This window comes from Sus scrofa, chromosome 18 (assembly GCF_054392235.1).
Source record: "Sus scrofa isolate SSC_HxYL_T2T_F1_AM1 chromosome 18, Sscrofa_HxYL_maternal_Yorkshire_Landrace_v2.0, whole genome shotgun sequence".
NCBI lineage: Eukaryota > Metazoa > Chordata > Mammalia > Artiodactyla > Suidae > Sus > Sus scrofa.
Window position 1 is genome coordinate 11,535,724 of NC_139400.1, and position 16,026 is coordinate 11,551,749.

The following is a 16,026-nucleotide window of genomic DNA, read 5'->3' on the forward strand; positions in this document are numbered from 1 at the left end:
TTATTTTTCTGAGCCAAGTCTGTTTACACATATGCGTTAGGGGCCGGCTAGTAAAGTAAAAGGATATCATTTTAGCGGATTTCTTTTTATAAACTATCCCAATCCAGTTTGGAAATCTACATTAATTTTTCATATATTACTTTTAAAACTACAATGTCATCCTTCTAATAAGATGTTATTCCATGTTAACTCAATATTTTCTCTTTATACTTTTTTGATTTGGAAACATTACCCTGCAGCTGCTACAATAATTACAAGAAAATCTGACACCCACCCACAATTTAGTTGATCGAAAGGTAAACACCAGCGTTAACTGGTTTTCACTCTGATTAAGAAAACATGGACTCGCTTCGATCCTTCTCTAAGGAAACTCTTGGTGCCACTGTTCTTTAAGACATTAACACATGATGCTTATTACACCCCATATACATTTTATCAACACGAGCCTAACTTCCACATACTGATCCTCTTCCATGTCCCAGGCACACACACCCAACGGGTAAGGACACGGAGGCGGGTGACACGTGAAGGGACCTGCCGAGGGCCACAGTGCTGGCGCCAGCGAGTCACTCCAAGGGCACGGTTCTAAGCGACGCTACGCTAGATGCCTGTGCTTTATCAACCTACACGATACAGATAATGCCCAGCTTTCACATCTGCCATTCTAGGAACAGCCCAGAACTGAATCTCGACTGCAGGGAAGCAGTAAACAGGCATGTTCGTTTCTTTCACAGGACACCAATGGCCTCAAGGGGTTGTCCCAGGCATAAATTTTACTAATGTAAAAAGATACTCTTTTTAAATCACGAAGCTCACGACGAATACTGCACCAAGACCGAGCGGCCGCCAAGCAAAACATGACCAAGCAGCCAAAACGAAATCAAGGTGCAAAATAACATCTCAGTTGGAAACCATGCGGAATACTGATCTGCATTTATTATTTATTCCTACAACATTTATACCTATTTAGAAATCAGCAATAATATAAACAATGCAAAACAAAACACCCCCCCCCCCCGCCGCCAGTCTTATTTAAAGGCCAGAAGTAAAAGCGGTCCCAAGCAAAAATGGTCACAGCGTAAAACCAGAGAAGGTCACAGTGTATGTCAGGGTCCATGAGCCACATCTGGCCCCAACTTGACTTTGTCATAAAGTTCTACCAGAGCACAGCTGATGGAGGGTCCACCTGTAACCGTTTCTGTGCGAAAACAGCAGCGCTGAGTAATTATGAGAGGCAATCTAGACTATAAACCCTAAAATATTTATTACCTGGGCCCTTTAGAAAAACAGTTTGCTAAGATCCCTGATACCTAGATTCTGTAACACACAACTGCAACTGTACAAACACGTAAGCACAACCGAACACTGCGACCAGTGGGAATGAAAGTGGATTTTGTATGAATACGGCGGTTGGGTTAAAAGGAGGACCCGGTCCTGTAAACCTGGGGGGACCTTGTGAGGGACTCAGTGGACGAGAGTAAAGAGCACAGGCTGACGACAAGGCTCTCCGTCTGAGACCAAGGGCCACTTTTAGCGAAACTGCGCCCTACCTCCGATCCCGTTTCCGCTCCTTCTTGAGGCTGAACCACTGGGCTAACAGGCTTGGGCCTCGCCTCGGTCCTCCCCTGCGCGGTCCTGGACGCGGCCCCCGGCCTGGCGGGGGGTGACGTGCTGATGGCAGGTCTCAGTGGAGCCGCAGGGGTGGAGGAGCAGCGAGCGCTGCTCATTTCCATCACGTGGGACGGGGCTATGGGCAGCTCACGCAGATTACTGTTTCGGGGCGCCGTCGGGGGCATCTGCTGCATGGGCCGTTTGGTTACATTCTGAGAAGCCGTGTTCTACCACAAGAAGAAGCAAAGTCGAATTACAACTGGACATTTGGAAGAAGCAACATAAAAAGGCAAACTAGATTAAAAAAAAGTTTTCGCTGTCACTGGGTCCCCTAAACTCAGGCAGAACAGCAAAGACAAAGCATGCAGGTGTCCCAAGAAAAACTCCTCCCTGGAGGAAGACCCCTGAGGGTGTCGCTGGAGAGGAAGTTCTCAGTCACGTTCATCCTCGGGTTCTGAACAGAGACGCAGCACCGGAGGGGCTGCCGGTGCGAGAGGCGGCCGGGGGCGCGGTCTGGCAGGGTCCTCACGGAGGGACTCCCGTCACAAGGCGCTCCCTTCCCTTCCCAGACCTGGAACCCCGTTCTTACTTCACATCGTGGCCGTCTCAATGGTACTTTACGAAAGAGGCAGACATGACAACGGAGACTTCAGATAGCTATCAAGTGACATGCTTGAGGCTCAAGGTCGGAAGGAACAGAACTGAAGGGAAACCGAACGGTCTCACCTTAGAGCCTAGACCTCCAACCACAAGCCTCTTCACAGGGTGAGTAATTTACTGGAGGACAAGCCAGTGGTAATGACTCGTCTTTACTGTCTCAACGACAGGCATTCATCTCCCAGTTTCTTTCAACGCCTAACAAGCCACACGTCTGCTAACGGTGCTTGAGAGCGTCACTTCGGGACTAAATGCAGCCCACCTACCAGGATCAGCTGTAAGCGCCACGGAGGCAGGAAATCCGTCTCTTTTGTTCCCTGCTGATTCCCCAGGAACTGGGGTGGCGCCTGGCAACAAAGGCCACTCAATAAACTCTTCCTGAATTTGCTTACTTACGCACTCGCATCCAAGGAGACAGAGATCGTCTAGGCACCAAACAACAAGCCACTGGCAAAGGCAGAATCACCACCACCCAAGACCCTTTCCTAAACACACAGTACCATCTACCACTGCGGGGACAGCCAGGCACGTGGCAGCCCTGGGACATCCAAGGTGTCCAGGCAGAGCGCTGAGGATGGCGTGCACTTACATGCCTGAGCCCCTGGCGCTGGGGGCACTGCATCCGACTGCTGCTGGGCTGAGGCTGAGCCGCCGGCAGGTGAGGCCTGAACTGGGGCTGTGCCATGGGCAGCAGGGGCGGGGGAGGAACCGAGAGGTGGTGGTGGTGGTGGTGCTGCGGCTGGTGAGGAGGCTGGTGCTGCGGCTGCGGAGGCGGCTGGTGCTGCGGGGGCGGCTGGAGCGGGGGCTGCTGCTGGGGCTGGAGCGGGGGCTGCTGCTGGGGCTGCGGCTGCGGCTGGTGTGGGGGAGGCAGGGGGGGGTGCAGGGGCCCCTGCCATGCCAGAAAAGACAGAAGAAACAGTTTAGAATCTCCATCGATGTTTCAATTCAGCCATTCCCTTCAAAACCTCAATGCCAGAAAGAATTTCATTTGGCACTAAAATTTCATTTTGTATTTGCTGATGAAGGTAGTATTATCTCAAATGCAGAAATAAGCTAAAAGCTACTCTCTCACATTTTGTATTTGCCCTACGTCCTTCAAACCCTGAAACGTCAGGACCTGACCCTAAGGAGTAACTAAGGAGCAAGCAAACCCGGCCTCAAGGGCGCTGCCTGCAGCTCTGTTGCTAATTCCAAAGTACCGAAACCAGGAACGTTGACAACAACAGTGGCAACTGCAGAACGTCAACCTGTGCGGTAGTTTTTAGTTACCGATAATTCACTGTCACAAGAAGGTCACAAACAACACTTTAACTAGGAAAAAGAAAGCATGGCGGGGGTTCCCGCCATGGCTCGGAGCCGTAATGAACCTAACTAGCAGGTCACGGGTTCGACCCCTGGCCTTCTCAGTGGGTTAAGGATCCAGCATTGCCATGAACTGTGGTGTGGGTCGCAGATGAGGCTTGGATCTGGTGTTGCTGTGGCTGTGGTGTAGGCCAGTGGCTACAGCTCCGATGCGACCCCTGGCCCGAGAACTTCCATATGCTGCGGGTGCAGCCATTAAAAAAAAGCAAACAGATAAATAAATAGTAGTTCAAGCATATCATCATTATATGCTTAAGAGTAAACGTCAAATACGAGAAGCAGCACACTGGGTGAGCAATATAGACCCAAGGCAGCTGGTGAAACATAACCCATCAGCAGAGGGCACTCAAACCTCTCAAACGAGGAGTGAGCTACGACACTTTCCCCACCACGACAAACGGCAGGAACACAGTCTAACGCAGAACCGCACTGCCGGGTACACCTTCTATCAGTGCTACAGTGACAGACAAAAACGACAGTCACTTTCCCCATTTTCCCGATGATTAAGGAGGTAAACAATACTGTCAAGTAAGAGAGTCTTTACGGAGTTCCTGCTGTGGCTCAGGTCGCGAACCTGACTAGGATCCATGAGGATGCAGGGTCGACCCCTGACCCCGCTCAGGGGAAAAGGCTCTGGCACTGCCGTGAGCTGCGGCGCAGGTCACAGTCTCGGCTCGGATCTGGCGTTGCTGTGGCTGTGGTGCAGGCCGGCAGCTGCAGCTCTTGATTCGACCCCTGGCCTGGGAACCCCCGTGTGCCGCGGGTGTGAAGGAAGGAGGGAGGGCGGGAGAGTCTTTAATAAAGAGGACGCTGGAGTTTAATACCCTTGTTCTTTAAATAATCTCAACCAGAGTGAAAACGTGAAACGTTCTTATGTGCACCGAGACACCAAGGCCCACAGCCCCGGGAACACGGGGGCAGGCAGCCAGCGACACTTACCTGGAGACTAGGCTGGGTGTGCGTGGGCAGAAACGGCTGTCCCGGGCCCGGCAGGAAGGGCTGTCGCGGAGGCATGAAGGGCCGTGCGGCTGTGGACCCTGGCTGGCTAAAGTGAAGAAGGCCCACCGGCCCCGGCGGCTGGAGGGCTGGCCTGGCAGGCCTCTCTCTGGGGAACACAGGCTGCTGTCCTTGCTGATTAAACGCTGGCCCAGGCTGGGTGAAGGGCAAGGGGCTGGGCGTGGGCACAGGGTGACCACTGCTAAGAAGCGTGGGAGGAGGAGGTGGTGGAGGGGGACTTCGCTGTTCCAGGAAGAGATGGCTCGGGAATCTTGGTTCTCCTGAAACTGAACAGTGTTGCAACACTGTTAGCCTCTGATTACCCAGGACACACGCTTCACAGAAGTCACTTTTATGCACGGCCTCACAACGGACAAAAGTCGCAAGTGGCGGCTGGGCGCGAATAGAAAGAATTCAAGACTTTGCTCCTTATGTCTTGATTTTATCTATAGATGATTCCCCCCTCTGCATGAGATTCTTACACTTTAGATGTCGATTGTGTCCAGCTCTAGCTCTGAAAGGACAGACCGAGGGCTACGGAACACGCTGACAGTCTCCACAGCACCTCCCCGGGAAGCTAAACGCCATTTGAACCGGCTGGTGCGGCCCGACGCGGCTCGCTCCGCCAGCCCCCTTACCTCCTAGGAAGAAAGGGTCTCGCTCCTGGGGAGGGGGTGGCGTCCTCCACGGGTCCTGCAGGGGAAGCCGCGGGGGCTGGCTGAAACTGTTAGGAACGGGGCCAGGCGTGTGCTGCGGGAACTCTGGAGGGCCCTAAAGAGCAGCAGGAAAACAGGACGAAAGGCAGGAAAATAAAAGGCAGTTCTCAGAAAGGCAGACATGCTTCTAAGTTCTCCTCTGAAAGCATCAAGTAACTTCCACACACACACACACACACACACATATACAAGTAAAACTTCATGTTTCAAATAAGTGACTCAGCCGTAATGAAACATACCAAATGAAACATAAAAATACCAAAATGAAACATAAACATTCAATGTTTTAATGGCACTATTGAACAAAAACCATTATTATTTTTCAGCTTTATTGAAATCCACGCACTCAATGACCCTGTCCATTAATCCAAGACTGAGTGTCTGCTCTGGACATCACTGACATTTATCTTCTCGAACGTGCTCTTCTTTGTGCCTTTTTAACTCAACCGTAAGCCACAGCTATGAAGCTGCTTTACTTCAAAAGAAGAAAAAGGAAGGGTGCACCATCACACAAACCAGCATCTCTGATGAAACAGGAAAATATGAAATGTTTAAGGAACGCCTTATTATAAAAGATAATACAGGTGTCACTGGATAAAAAATTTTGAACCCTTATAGATTACGATTTTTCAATAACTGCATGTTACTAGAGCTCTACACATTAAAAGCACTTCATTTTTCAGGCAATATTTTATAATAACTTTAAATGGGGTATAACCTATAAAAATTCTGAATCACTATGTTGGACACTTGAAACCAATGTAATATTGTAAATCGACCATTCCTCAATTTTTTAAAAAATTACCTCATTTTTCAGTTGGCCTTTCAAGTATCTGTGGAAATTTCCCAAATGCATTTACCTAAGAATGCCTCACAATTTTTTTCATTTCTTTACCAAGAATTAATTACACATACTGTATCATCAAAATAATTTTCATTTAATATCTCATTCTTTGAAATATTTCTCAACTTTAAAAGTAATCACACTTTCTCATAATCTTCTAATGACTTTGCTGTCACTTAATTACTGTAATACAATCAGCTGTTCTCTCTAAACATGACGTCACATTATAACATTGAAAATGCTTTTGCAAACTACATTTATCTTCCTTCTCTCTTTAAAGGTCTGCTCTGTCCACAGCATTATAAAAATAATGCAAAACGAACACTAGGATAAACACTATAAACTCATAAGACCACTGGATGCACGACACTAATGAAACGGAATTTAATCACAGATATGGCCATCTTCATAAAACACCCACGGTACTGAAACGAGTGGAACACAAAGTCCCAATGCTTAAATTCTTAGAGCCTTTGTCTATTAGTTTAGGTGAAATCATGGATAGTCTCACCTCATCCAAGTTTGACCTTTGACATTAGGCAATGTCACGTCTCCCTCTAGATGAAGGCATCAATTAAGATATAGCTAAAGTATTCCCATCATGGCGCAGGGGAAATGAAGTCAACTACTATCCGTGAGGATGCAGGTTTGATCCCTGGCCCCTTTCAGTGGGTCGGGGATCCGGTGTTGCTGTGAACTGTGGTATAGGTTGCAGACACAGCTTGGATCCTGAGCTGCTGTGGCTCTGGTGTATGTAGGCCGGCAGCTGTAGCTCCAATTCGATCCCTAGCCTGGGAATTTCCATATGCTGCAGGCTATGGCCCTAACCCCCCCCCCCAAAAAAAAGTTTAAACCCATTTTCTTAGAGCGGCCCAGAAAATAAAATTTAAGATTGTCTGCCCTCTGGTTTGTGGCAAGGTCTGACTGGTCACGCTGCCTCCAATCCCATGCCGTTTACCCAAGTCAGCAGCGCTTACCTAGGTAAAACCCATCCCAGTCATACAGTGGCTTCCTTACGCTGTTCTGATGCATACCTGACTGTCCCTCTTCTGGAGGAGGGAGTATCAAGAAAGAGTTTCGAATAGACAAATACAGAAGGAAAAGGTTAAGATTCATCAACAACCTCCCAGCCTCAACTAAGCTACCGGACGTAAATGGTAAAAGACATTACTGAAATGTAGAATCTCTTAAAAATGAAATGTATGTATTTTTCATGAGGTTTTAACTTACAAAGAGTAAAGTCGTATTATATTAACACCCACCTGAAGACAAGTAAAAAACATTTTCAACCATTAAAGTTATCACAGCAAACGGCAGCTCCCTTCACATACCACTTGTGAGCAGATGGCCTGCCTCAGGTTACTGGGGCAGGGTCTGCCTCAATACGGGTCTGGTGACCTAGATCCCAGCCTCGGAATGACACCATGAGAAGCCCCAGAGAGTGGGAGGAATGCCACACCGGGAAGGGACTCAGGTCTGTCTGTGTTCTGAGAATCATCCAGCAAGTGGGAAGAGTTGCGAGCCCAGACCAGCACTTAAGCAGCTTGCAGCCTACAGGTCCGGCTGCTGCTTGGGGCGTGGGGTGGCATCAGGACAGGTCCAGGGCAGGGACAACTGGAGTGGGGCATGTTTGGGAGAACACAGGGGCTGGGACTCGGTGCTTACTTGGTATAGTCACCTGGATTCAGTGTTGGTTCTCTGGCTTCTCTGGCTCGGCTGACAGCCCAGCAGGAGTTAGGTGGGAGACTTGGGGACCAAGTTGGGGAGGGCCCACTGGGAACCAAGGCTCAGGTCTGAGCTGTAATTCTTTGTACGTACCAGGGATTCTCAGCCTGGGTGTGTGTAAGCCAACGCTCCTGACACACTCCCACCATACAAGTGCCTAAGGACTGCAGCGATTTACACAGATTCAAGTAAATAAGCTTGATGAAGCCAACAACCATCTACTCCCGAATAAGACGAATGAGGACCAAAGCAGGACAGCAATGGCTGCAGCGCCTGGGCTCACGCCCCGCACACAGAGCCCTGTGCAAAGCCCTTGACCTCCAGGCTCACGAAGGCACACAGGACGGTGACAGCGCGGGTATGTGTCCTATTTCACAGCCAAGGAAACTCAAACTCAGGACATGAAATAATTTGTCCAAGGCAGCACCATTCTTTTTTTTTTTTTAATCACGGATTTTAATACCCAAGAAAAACAAGTTGAAATGTAGCAGGGGACGTTCAATCATATGATATAAATCTGATCAAAATTACTAAATTTGGGATTTTTAAAACCAAATTTTCCCAACTTAGACATGAAAATGATAGTCTAGAGCCAACACAGAATGTGAACACTGGAAACCACCACGTCACATACAAACTCCCATATTCCACTGATTTCTCTGGGAAACGTTCACTCTGTGCTTCTGTTTCAGCCAAAACCCCTCGGCATGGAAACTTCATTTCCTCCTGCCCCTGCTTCACCCTCATGCCAACAGCGTTTCAGGAAACTCTCAGAGCACCATCTACAGGCAGACCCCAGCGTCCTGCTTCTCTACAGACTGCAGCAGCAGAATCACTACATGTCTCCTTTAATCCCAACTGGCCCAGCACCGTCCGTCAGAGTTTTTACCTCTTCCCGGCCAGCTCTTCCTGCTGGCCAGGACGCTTTCCAGCCCTGGAGCATCTCTGTTCCCAACCCCCACGGCCAGCCCTCTCCAACCCTGCTAGAGGGTAAGACGCCTCTACCCAGTCCCCCAGGTGACCCCAACGGTGCTCTCCGAGTTCTCACTTCCTTTCTGTCCTCTCCACTTGCACGTACCTGTCTACACAGAATTCTCCGGCACGAACCATGAGCCTGTTGCTAATTACTAGCAGCCATCTATATGGGGCTATTCCATCGAGTCCTTAAGGGCTGTGTTGTATGGACAGACAGCAGAGCGCTCCCCGGGGAAACTTCCCACTAACTCAAGTGTCTCACCAGCTCCAACAAAGGGTAAAGCAAAGCTGCTGCTGGGAGCTGCACCACGCCCCCCACCCCCCCGCCGCAGCACAGTGTGGCCCGCTGCCAGCTCCACCCACCTCCCCTTCTGTCCCGGGTGAGTCCCTGCAGGACCCACGTGGCTTTCACACGTCGACATCTGCAGCGTCGGTGCTAGGAGCAGAGCTGGGCCCACACCACGGTCCTCCGGAACCGCTGCCTGCACTTGCTCCACGGAGACCAGGCAGCGGCAGACTCTCCGTTCTGCTTCCCTCATTTTGTTCCCATTAAGAAGCTCAGATGAGGCCTTTAACTTGTCTGTCTTGACAAAGACACATGGCTCTCTTCATCATTTAACAGGCGAAGCCTGATACTCCTGGCCACTCCTCCTCCCAGGCGCACCCCAGCACGCTGGGAGGCCTGTCGTTACTATCGGTTCCGTGACTGCACTGCGGGGCCCCAAGTCTCACCCCACTGAGCGGCTCTGAACGGCAGCGGTCATGTGGCTGCTGCAACAGGGCTCTTGATAACCCTCCAGTAGACAGTTAATTTCAAGTCCTTCCAAAGACAGGTTTCTCATTACAGATAAGGCAAAATCTAAGTGGAAAAGCAGACTGGCTTCCCCTCCACGCTAAGTAGAAGGCCTGCTAAATTTTGATTTTTACTTTGCCACAGGCGGAGATGAGGGAAAGCATTCTCTCCTCCACCCCTTCGTCCATTTCTAGGAGGACGCAGTTCCTGGGTTGTGAGAATGAACTCAGAGAGAGACTGAAGTGGTTAGTTTTCCAGCTGCCTGAGAACTGGGCATATTACTTCTTGGGTCTTGAAGCACTTTCAGATTTCCTGGGAGATCATTCTGAGTATTCCTAACTCCTAAAATATTTGTTGGTATTAAACACTTCGCCTCTTCCCCAAGCCTGCCTTCCTTCTACAAACCATCTGCGTGCTGCTCGGCTGCAGCGGCACCTGCACTGACAGCACAGAAGCCCCGGGAGCGCGTCCTCCTCAGGAACGTCTACCTAGAACTTTACGCCAGAGTCCAGACGACCGTCCATCCTGCTCCAGCTCCGGACCAGACTGCTGGGCGCAGCCGGCGAACCTCTGCGGCCTGGGCCTCCTCCTCTCTAGCAGGGACAGCAGACAGTACCCACCGCAGGGGAGAAGCCGTACCCGGTGCACGGTCCTCAGGACAGGGCCCAACAAAGAGCAAAGCTCGCTGCGCCCGTGGCATCGCTCTGACGCGACGCTCCTGCAGACAGCACCCCACACGGTACATACAGTACATACGACACACAGCGTCTGACAAGCCCGCGAGGGGCGTTTCCTTCCTGCGCGCTCACTCTGCGCTCCCACCGGAAGCCCTTCCCGGATCCGGGGCTCCCCAGCCCTGGGCGTTTCCCTGCCTCGGTCTCCCTGAGAGCCTCTCCCACCTCCCCCTGCCCAGCACAGACCCTGACGAACACTTAGGGGTGCGTGAACGGCCTGCAAGCCCGGCCCCGCACCGCATCCAGGACACAGCACAGCAGGCTGAGCACCGGCCGCCAGGGAGCACGCAGACCACAGCGACCGAAAGCGTCAGGAAGGCGGTAAAGGCAGGGGGCTGGGCGGGTCCCTGCACGGCCATCGACTCCCACTCCCGGCGGCTCCTGAGCGGCAGGCGCTCGGAGCCCAGCCAGTGCGGCGGGACCAATCAGAAGCTAATCCTCTAACCGAGCGGCAGGGGAGGAAGTGAACCTCTAGGCCAGTGATGCAACAGCGCTGGAGCAGGGCGGTTCTGGTGGGCAGCTGGCAGGGTCTCCTCCAGCATGTCTTGGCTGCAGACTGGACTGGAGAAGCAGGCACTTGGAAGACGTGACAATCATGAAACCACAAGGAGAGCCGCCAGCCGATATGGCCAAGTTCTGGCAAACAGCATGTGAGCAGCAGCCTAGACCTGGTCGAGGAAAGACAACCTCCCCACCTGCCAGTGGACGGAGGCCCCTGAGGGCCAGAAGAAGGCGCCCAGAGGCGGATGTGAGTGAGAAATGAACTTCGCGGTGCTGAGCCACAGGCTGAGGGCTGTTAGTCAGTCCACTGCAGCCAAGGCCCCCATGCTGGAGGCCCTGGGGCATCGCCGGGTCCTCGTCATTGCACCACATACCCCAGAAGCTACAAATGCCATCCTGGCAGATGGCAGCTGCTTGGCCAAGGACTGTGCGACATGGCCACACTGTCTGCCCTCCACCCCAGGATGGACAAGCCTAAGTAGGACTTAAGCTCCAGAGCCCTACCCCCAGGGACCAGGCCAGGGCCTCTCAGCTCTGCTCCACCACCCTCTTCCTCCACCCTCTGCCCTTACCTAGGCCCGGGCACCTCAAATGCCCCTCTCCCGCTCTGCGGCCACCAACCTAAGGCTCAGCCCACACGACTGCTGCTGCTAACACTGCAGAGAGCTCCTCCACTGTCTCGCTCCATCCGGGAAGCAACCCTACAAGGCAGGTGCTCTGCTCACAAAAACCCTTTTGAGCATTTAAACAGCCTGCACAATATATGAGGAGAGAAAGCCCCAGAGCCCAGGCACTGCCCCAGGTCACTATGTCGGGAGCACGGATACCTACCCACTTTGCCATCCGCTGCTTGTTACCAACAGTAAATGGTAAAGACTTACCTGACACCCCTCTTCTCTTTGTTTCATAATCACGCCAGTATGTGTAACTGTGTGAGTGTGGGTACTTCAGAGTCAAGAAAAACAGCAAGTACTAAAGCAGGTCCAAAGTCAGACATCCATGGAAATTCCATGGCTGGCTTGAATGGGTCAAGAAATTAGCAGTTCTTATCTGATCAAGCTCTGTGATTGATAAAGCAAGTAGGACTAGAGATGGGATCTACACCTGGGAAAGAAAGCTGACTCAAGCTGAGTAAACAAGGACATTTCTGCCTTTAGAAGTTGGCTCAATAGACTAAAGAATGGAAAAAGTGGGGTTTTGTGGGCTTCACCTTGAAACAAAGTGACACTGGCAAGGTGTGGCTTCCTGGGATAGCCAGGTGCAGGACAGCAGGGGCCAGGTAAGACCAAAGCAGGCCAAGTGCAGGCCCCAAAGAGGCTGAAAGCCACCCCAAGGTGTGAAGATGAGGAAGCCCAACTGGGAAAGAGACAGCATTATTGATAAATGCATCCAATCAAACCAGGAAGAAGCCCGCTTCCAAGACGCCAAATGCCTGCCTAAGAGCCAGGTGGCAGAAGGGTAGAAAAAGGGAGCAGCTGATACAAGGTACTGCTCAGGAAGTACGACACGGCTAATGCATGAACCAAACGCTGTCACAACAGTTCTCTGGAGATGCCAGACCATGCTGACATAAGGGAGAAGCCATCTGGGAAAACATGCAGGCCCCTAACTGCCTCCATGTGCCTCGGCGGATAGCAGAACTTGAGAGCCTGGACACGTGAGCAAAAGTAAACATTCTCATCTTTAAGGTCCGAAATAAAAGCTGCTCGCTGCCCGCTATTGGTATGGCTCATGAAACAAAAAGCTAACATGTAGCAGGTTCCACTGAGCTCACAACACCACTTTTCCTCGCTGTTTTCTGTTCTGTTTTGAAGACAGATTCACTTTCTCAGGAGTTACACAACTTAAATTCTGCCCATAAGTTTTAGCCACGTGGAAAAGACTACTAACTGCTTACCCAGTATAAATTCTCACTTCTTCCTTCGTAATAGAAGGACACCGCCACTGTGCCCAGCTCAAAGACTTGATGAGGCGGGTGGCCAGGGGACTACAAGACCAGCTGGCACTGCGGGATGGGGCCTCAAGGAGGCTCATCAGGGGCTGCCTCTCGGGGCCGGCCCCACTCGTCTTCCAGCCCGGAACTTGGAAAGGAGAAAAGATCTCTGGTAACATCACAGAACTGCCCTACCCACCCTGAAGAATTTTCTCCTTATGCAAACAATACAACACTTGTTTTTTAAAGTCACTATTCACTGAGTTTTCTGTTACACGCAGCCTCATTCATATCCTGACAAACCAAGTACAAACCCTATCTTTCACACATACAGCACCAAGAAACTGATATAACCAGTAACTTTTCCTTTAAAGGGTAAAGAATCTCAAGTTTCGGGGTTACTGCTGTGGCTTGACGGGATCCGCAGCATCTCTGCAGCCCCGGATACAGGTTCGACCCCGGGCTCCACACGGTGGGTTAAGGATCCGGTGTTGCCGCAGCTGCAGCACAGGTCACAAGTACAGCTCGGATCTGATCCCTGACCTGGGAACTCCACACACCACAGAGTGGCCAAAAAAGAAAGAAAGAAAGAAAGAAGCTCAGGTTTATGAAGTTAAAATGACTCATCCAAAGTCACACTGTCACTAAGTAACGCAAAAAGGAACCCACATTTTCAGACTCCGGCATTATAAAGTGCTCCTCTGCCCTCACACACCGCTTCCGCCGTGGCCGATGTGTGCCCGAGTAACGCCAAGGAAACTACGGTTCCCAAGGCTGGTGCTGACCACCTAAGGAGTTCTCCTGATGTGATCATTCATTTAATAACATCTATCATTTCATAAATAGAAAGGATAATAAACGACCAATTTCTCCAGCAGATGCAGAAGTATTCTAAGACTGTTAGTGAGCTGTAAAGACTTCACTTAAGAGAATTTTTAGTACTAATGTAATTTTATCTTTTGAAAGAAAAGACTACCTTAATCCTTTCAAACAATTGCTCCATTTTGCTTCTCTTTGTATCCCTTAAAAGTCCAAGGTAAGAAATTATCATTTTCCCTCATATAATTCTTAAACAAATTGCACTTTCACTTTTCTGCATCTCTTGTTAATTACATGATGTTATCTACCTTAATCCTATTCAGGAAGAACTGATAACTTCGGTTACAAAAAAAAAAAAAAAAAAAAAAGACGAAACTTTGCATAAATTGCTTAGCACAAAGTTAATCGTATAATGCGAAGAAGAAAGAGGCTCTAACAGCTATTATGTGACTTATCAGCTTCCCTGAAAGGGTCAGTTGGTATATTTTAATAAGACTAATTGAATACCTTAACAATGTCATTGAAACTTCATGAATCTTTCAATAAATTACTGCCTTCTGCGACAACATGTTTTCATTTATTAATCTTACTTAAAATGCAAAGAACTACATAAGAAACCAAAAGCAATAAAGAATGCTTCTGAGTTAATTCTGATTAAATGAGTTAAATGCAAAGAATTAAGAACACTAGTGACCCCTTGACATAATTAAAATTATAGCCCTCTGTCACCATGTTAATCCTCTTATTTCAGTATCTTCCACAGACTTCTTTCAGGCTATGCCTTGGTTAAATACCTACATTCGTCTTCCTAGAAGGTGCTATACATTTAGAGACGCGCACTGAACGTTCCAAAGCACCACATACCCAGCAGCAGGCATGAGGTTTCACCTGGGGCGGGGCGGGGGGGGCGAGGGGTGACACCACATAAACTTAAGTACTGGGCACTCCCAGTTACAATACTGTTATTTTACTACAAAATACTGCTTCTGATGAACCGACTCGAGTGTTCATTTACATTTTTTCATAAAATGAAAAGCCCCTTTTATTCCGACACCTCCCCCCTCAACAACCCCCCCCCCCCCAGTGACCGGCCCTGCGAGAGTAAACATCTCCACTCCAGAACTACTGGCAACACAATCTCACGCAGCCACAACTCGGCTTCTACCGGATCCCTCATTTCTACCCAGTCTACTGATTAGGAGACTCAGAGTGCGTGGTTCCAATCCTACCTCCGACACCCGCTTATGTGCTCTTGAGCCACTGAATCTGTGCAAGACTCGGTTTCCCTGTTCAGAAAGTGGAGAAAAGGATACCTCCGTAGAGTTGCTGAACACAAGCTTTGAGCAAAATCGGGAATGCTGTAATCACTCAATAATCTTCATTTCCCACTGATCATCAAGAGTCTATGCTCTAGGAAGACTGTGTTTCCTCATTGGAAAAGGGCAAAGCAGCAGTATCGGCTCCACGGACCAAAAGCACAGTCTGTTTAGAAACTCACACCTGCATGCATCTACCACAGGACCCACAATCCCCCTCCCAACTGTGTCCACACAAAAACCTACACACAACTCTTTACAGCAACTTCACTCACAACAGTCAAAGACTAGAAAGAATCCAAATGTCCAAATGGTGCTGGTGGAGAAAGCGCACAATGGAAGAATGCTGACCAATAAGCAAGGCCAAACTACTGACAGGTGCAACAAAAGGGGTGACTGAGTCTCAACTGCACTGCACCGAGCAAGAGGCCAGACTCAAAACAAAGCAGGTCACGTGATTCCCTCTACGTGCCACCATTTTAGGAAAGAAAACAGATGAGTGGTTGCCAGGCGCTGGGGTGGGGTGAGGGGCTGCCTACAAAGGGTACCCACGAAGAAGTACTACTTTTGGGGAGATAGAACTGTTCTTTATTTTAATTGTGGCAATTACGCAACTGTATGCATTTGTTAAAACTCAGAGACTTGTTAAAAGGACTAAATTTTAAAAATTAAAAGAATTCCAATCTTTTGGAAGAAGTACTTTTAGGTACATTAAAAGTGGTACAGGGCCCCTTTCAAAGTTTATCTAAAGAGAACTATGGATCGTCAAAGACTCCTGGAAAACTAAGCATTCTAAAAAAAATTTTGGTGGGTTTTGCAGGACACATCAATAGAAACAGAAGAGAAAAAAAAAAAAAAGGAAAAGAAATAGAAGAGAGGTTTTCCTAGCACAGGAGTTCTAAGACCTGGAAACTGAGTGTTATTGCCAACATTTCAATGGCTGAATTATTAAATTGCGTATTTTACAATGTGAGTTAATGGCTCGATGTTCTGACTTCAGTGTGTATTCCCTGGCCTTTGAGACACTGATGTGGACTCCAACCC

The 16,026-nt window shown here is 49.5% G+C and overlaps 1 protein-coding gene across 6 annotated transcripts in view; it reads right to left on the minus strand.

Moving 5' to 3' along the window:
- Window positions 1–16,026, minus strand: part of RBM33 (RNA binding motif protein 33) — a 111,436-nt gene that overhangs the window by 32,330 nt on the left and 63,080 nt on the right. For all 6 annotated transcript variants that reach the window (XM_085005063.1, XM_085005061.1, XM_085005060.1 and 3 more), the window contains 4 exons: window positions 5,265–5,397; window positions 4,570–4,913; window positions 2,858–3,157; window positions 1,551–1,838 (listed from right to left, as the gene is read on the minus strand). In XM_085005063.1, the coding sequence (XP_084861189.1) occupies window positions 1,551–1,838; window positions 2,858–3,157; window positions 4,570–4,913; window positions 5,265–5,397 (1,065 nt within the window). The remainder of the gene's footprint in view (window positions 1–1,550; window positions 1,839–2,857; window positions 3,158–4,569; window positions 4,914–5,264; window positions 5,398–16,026) is intronic.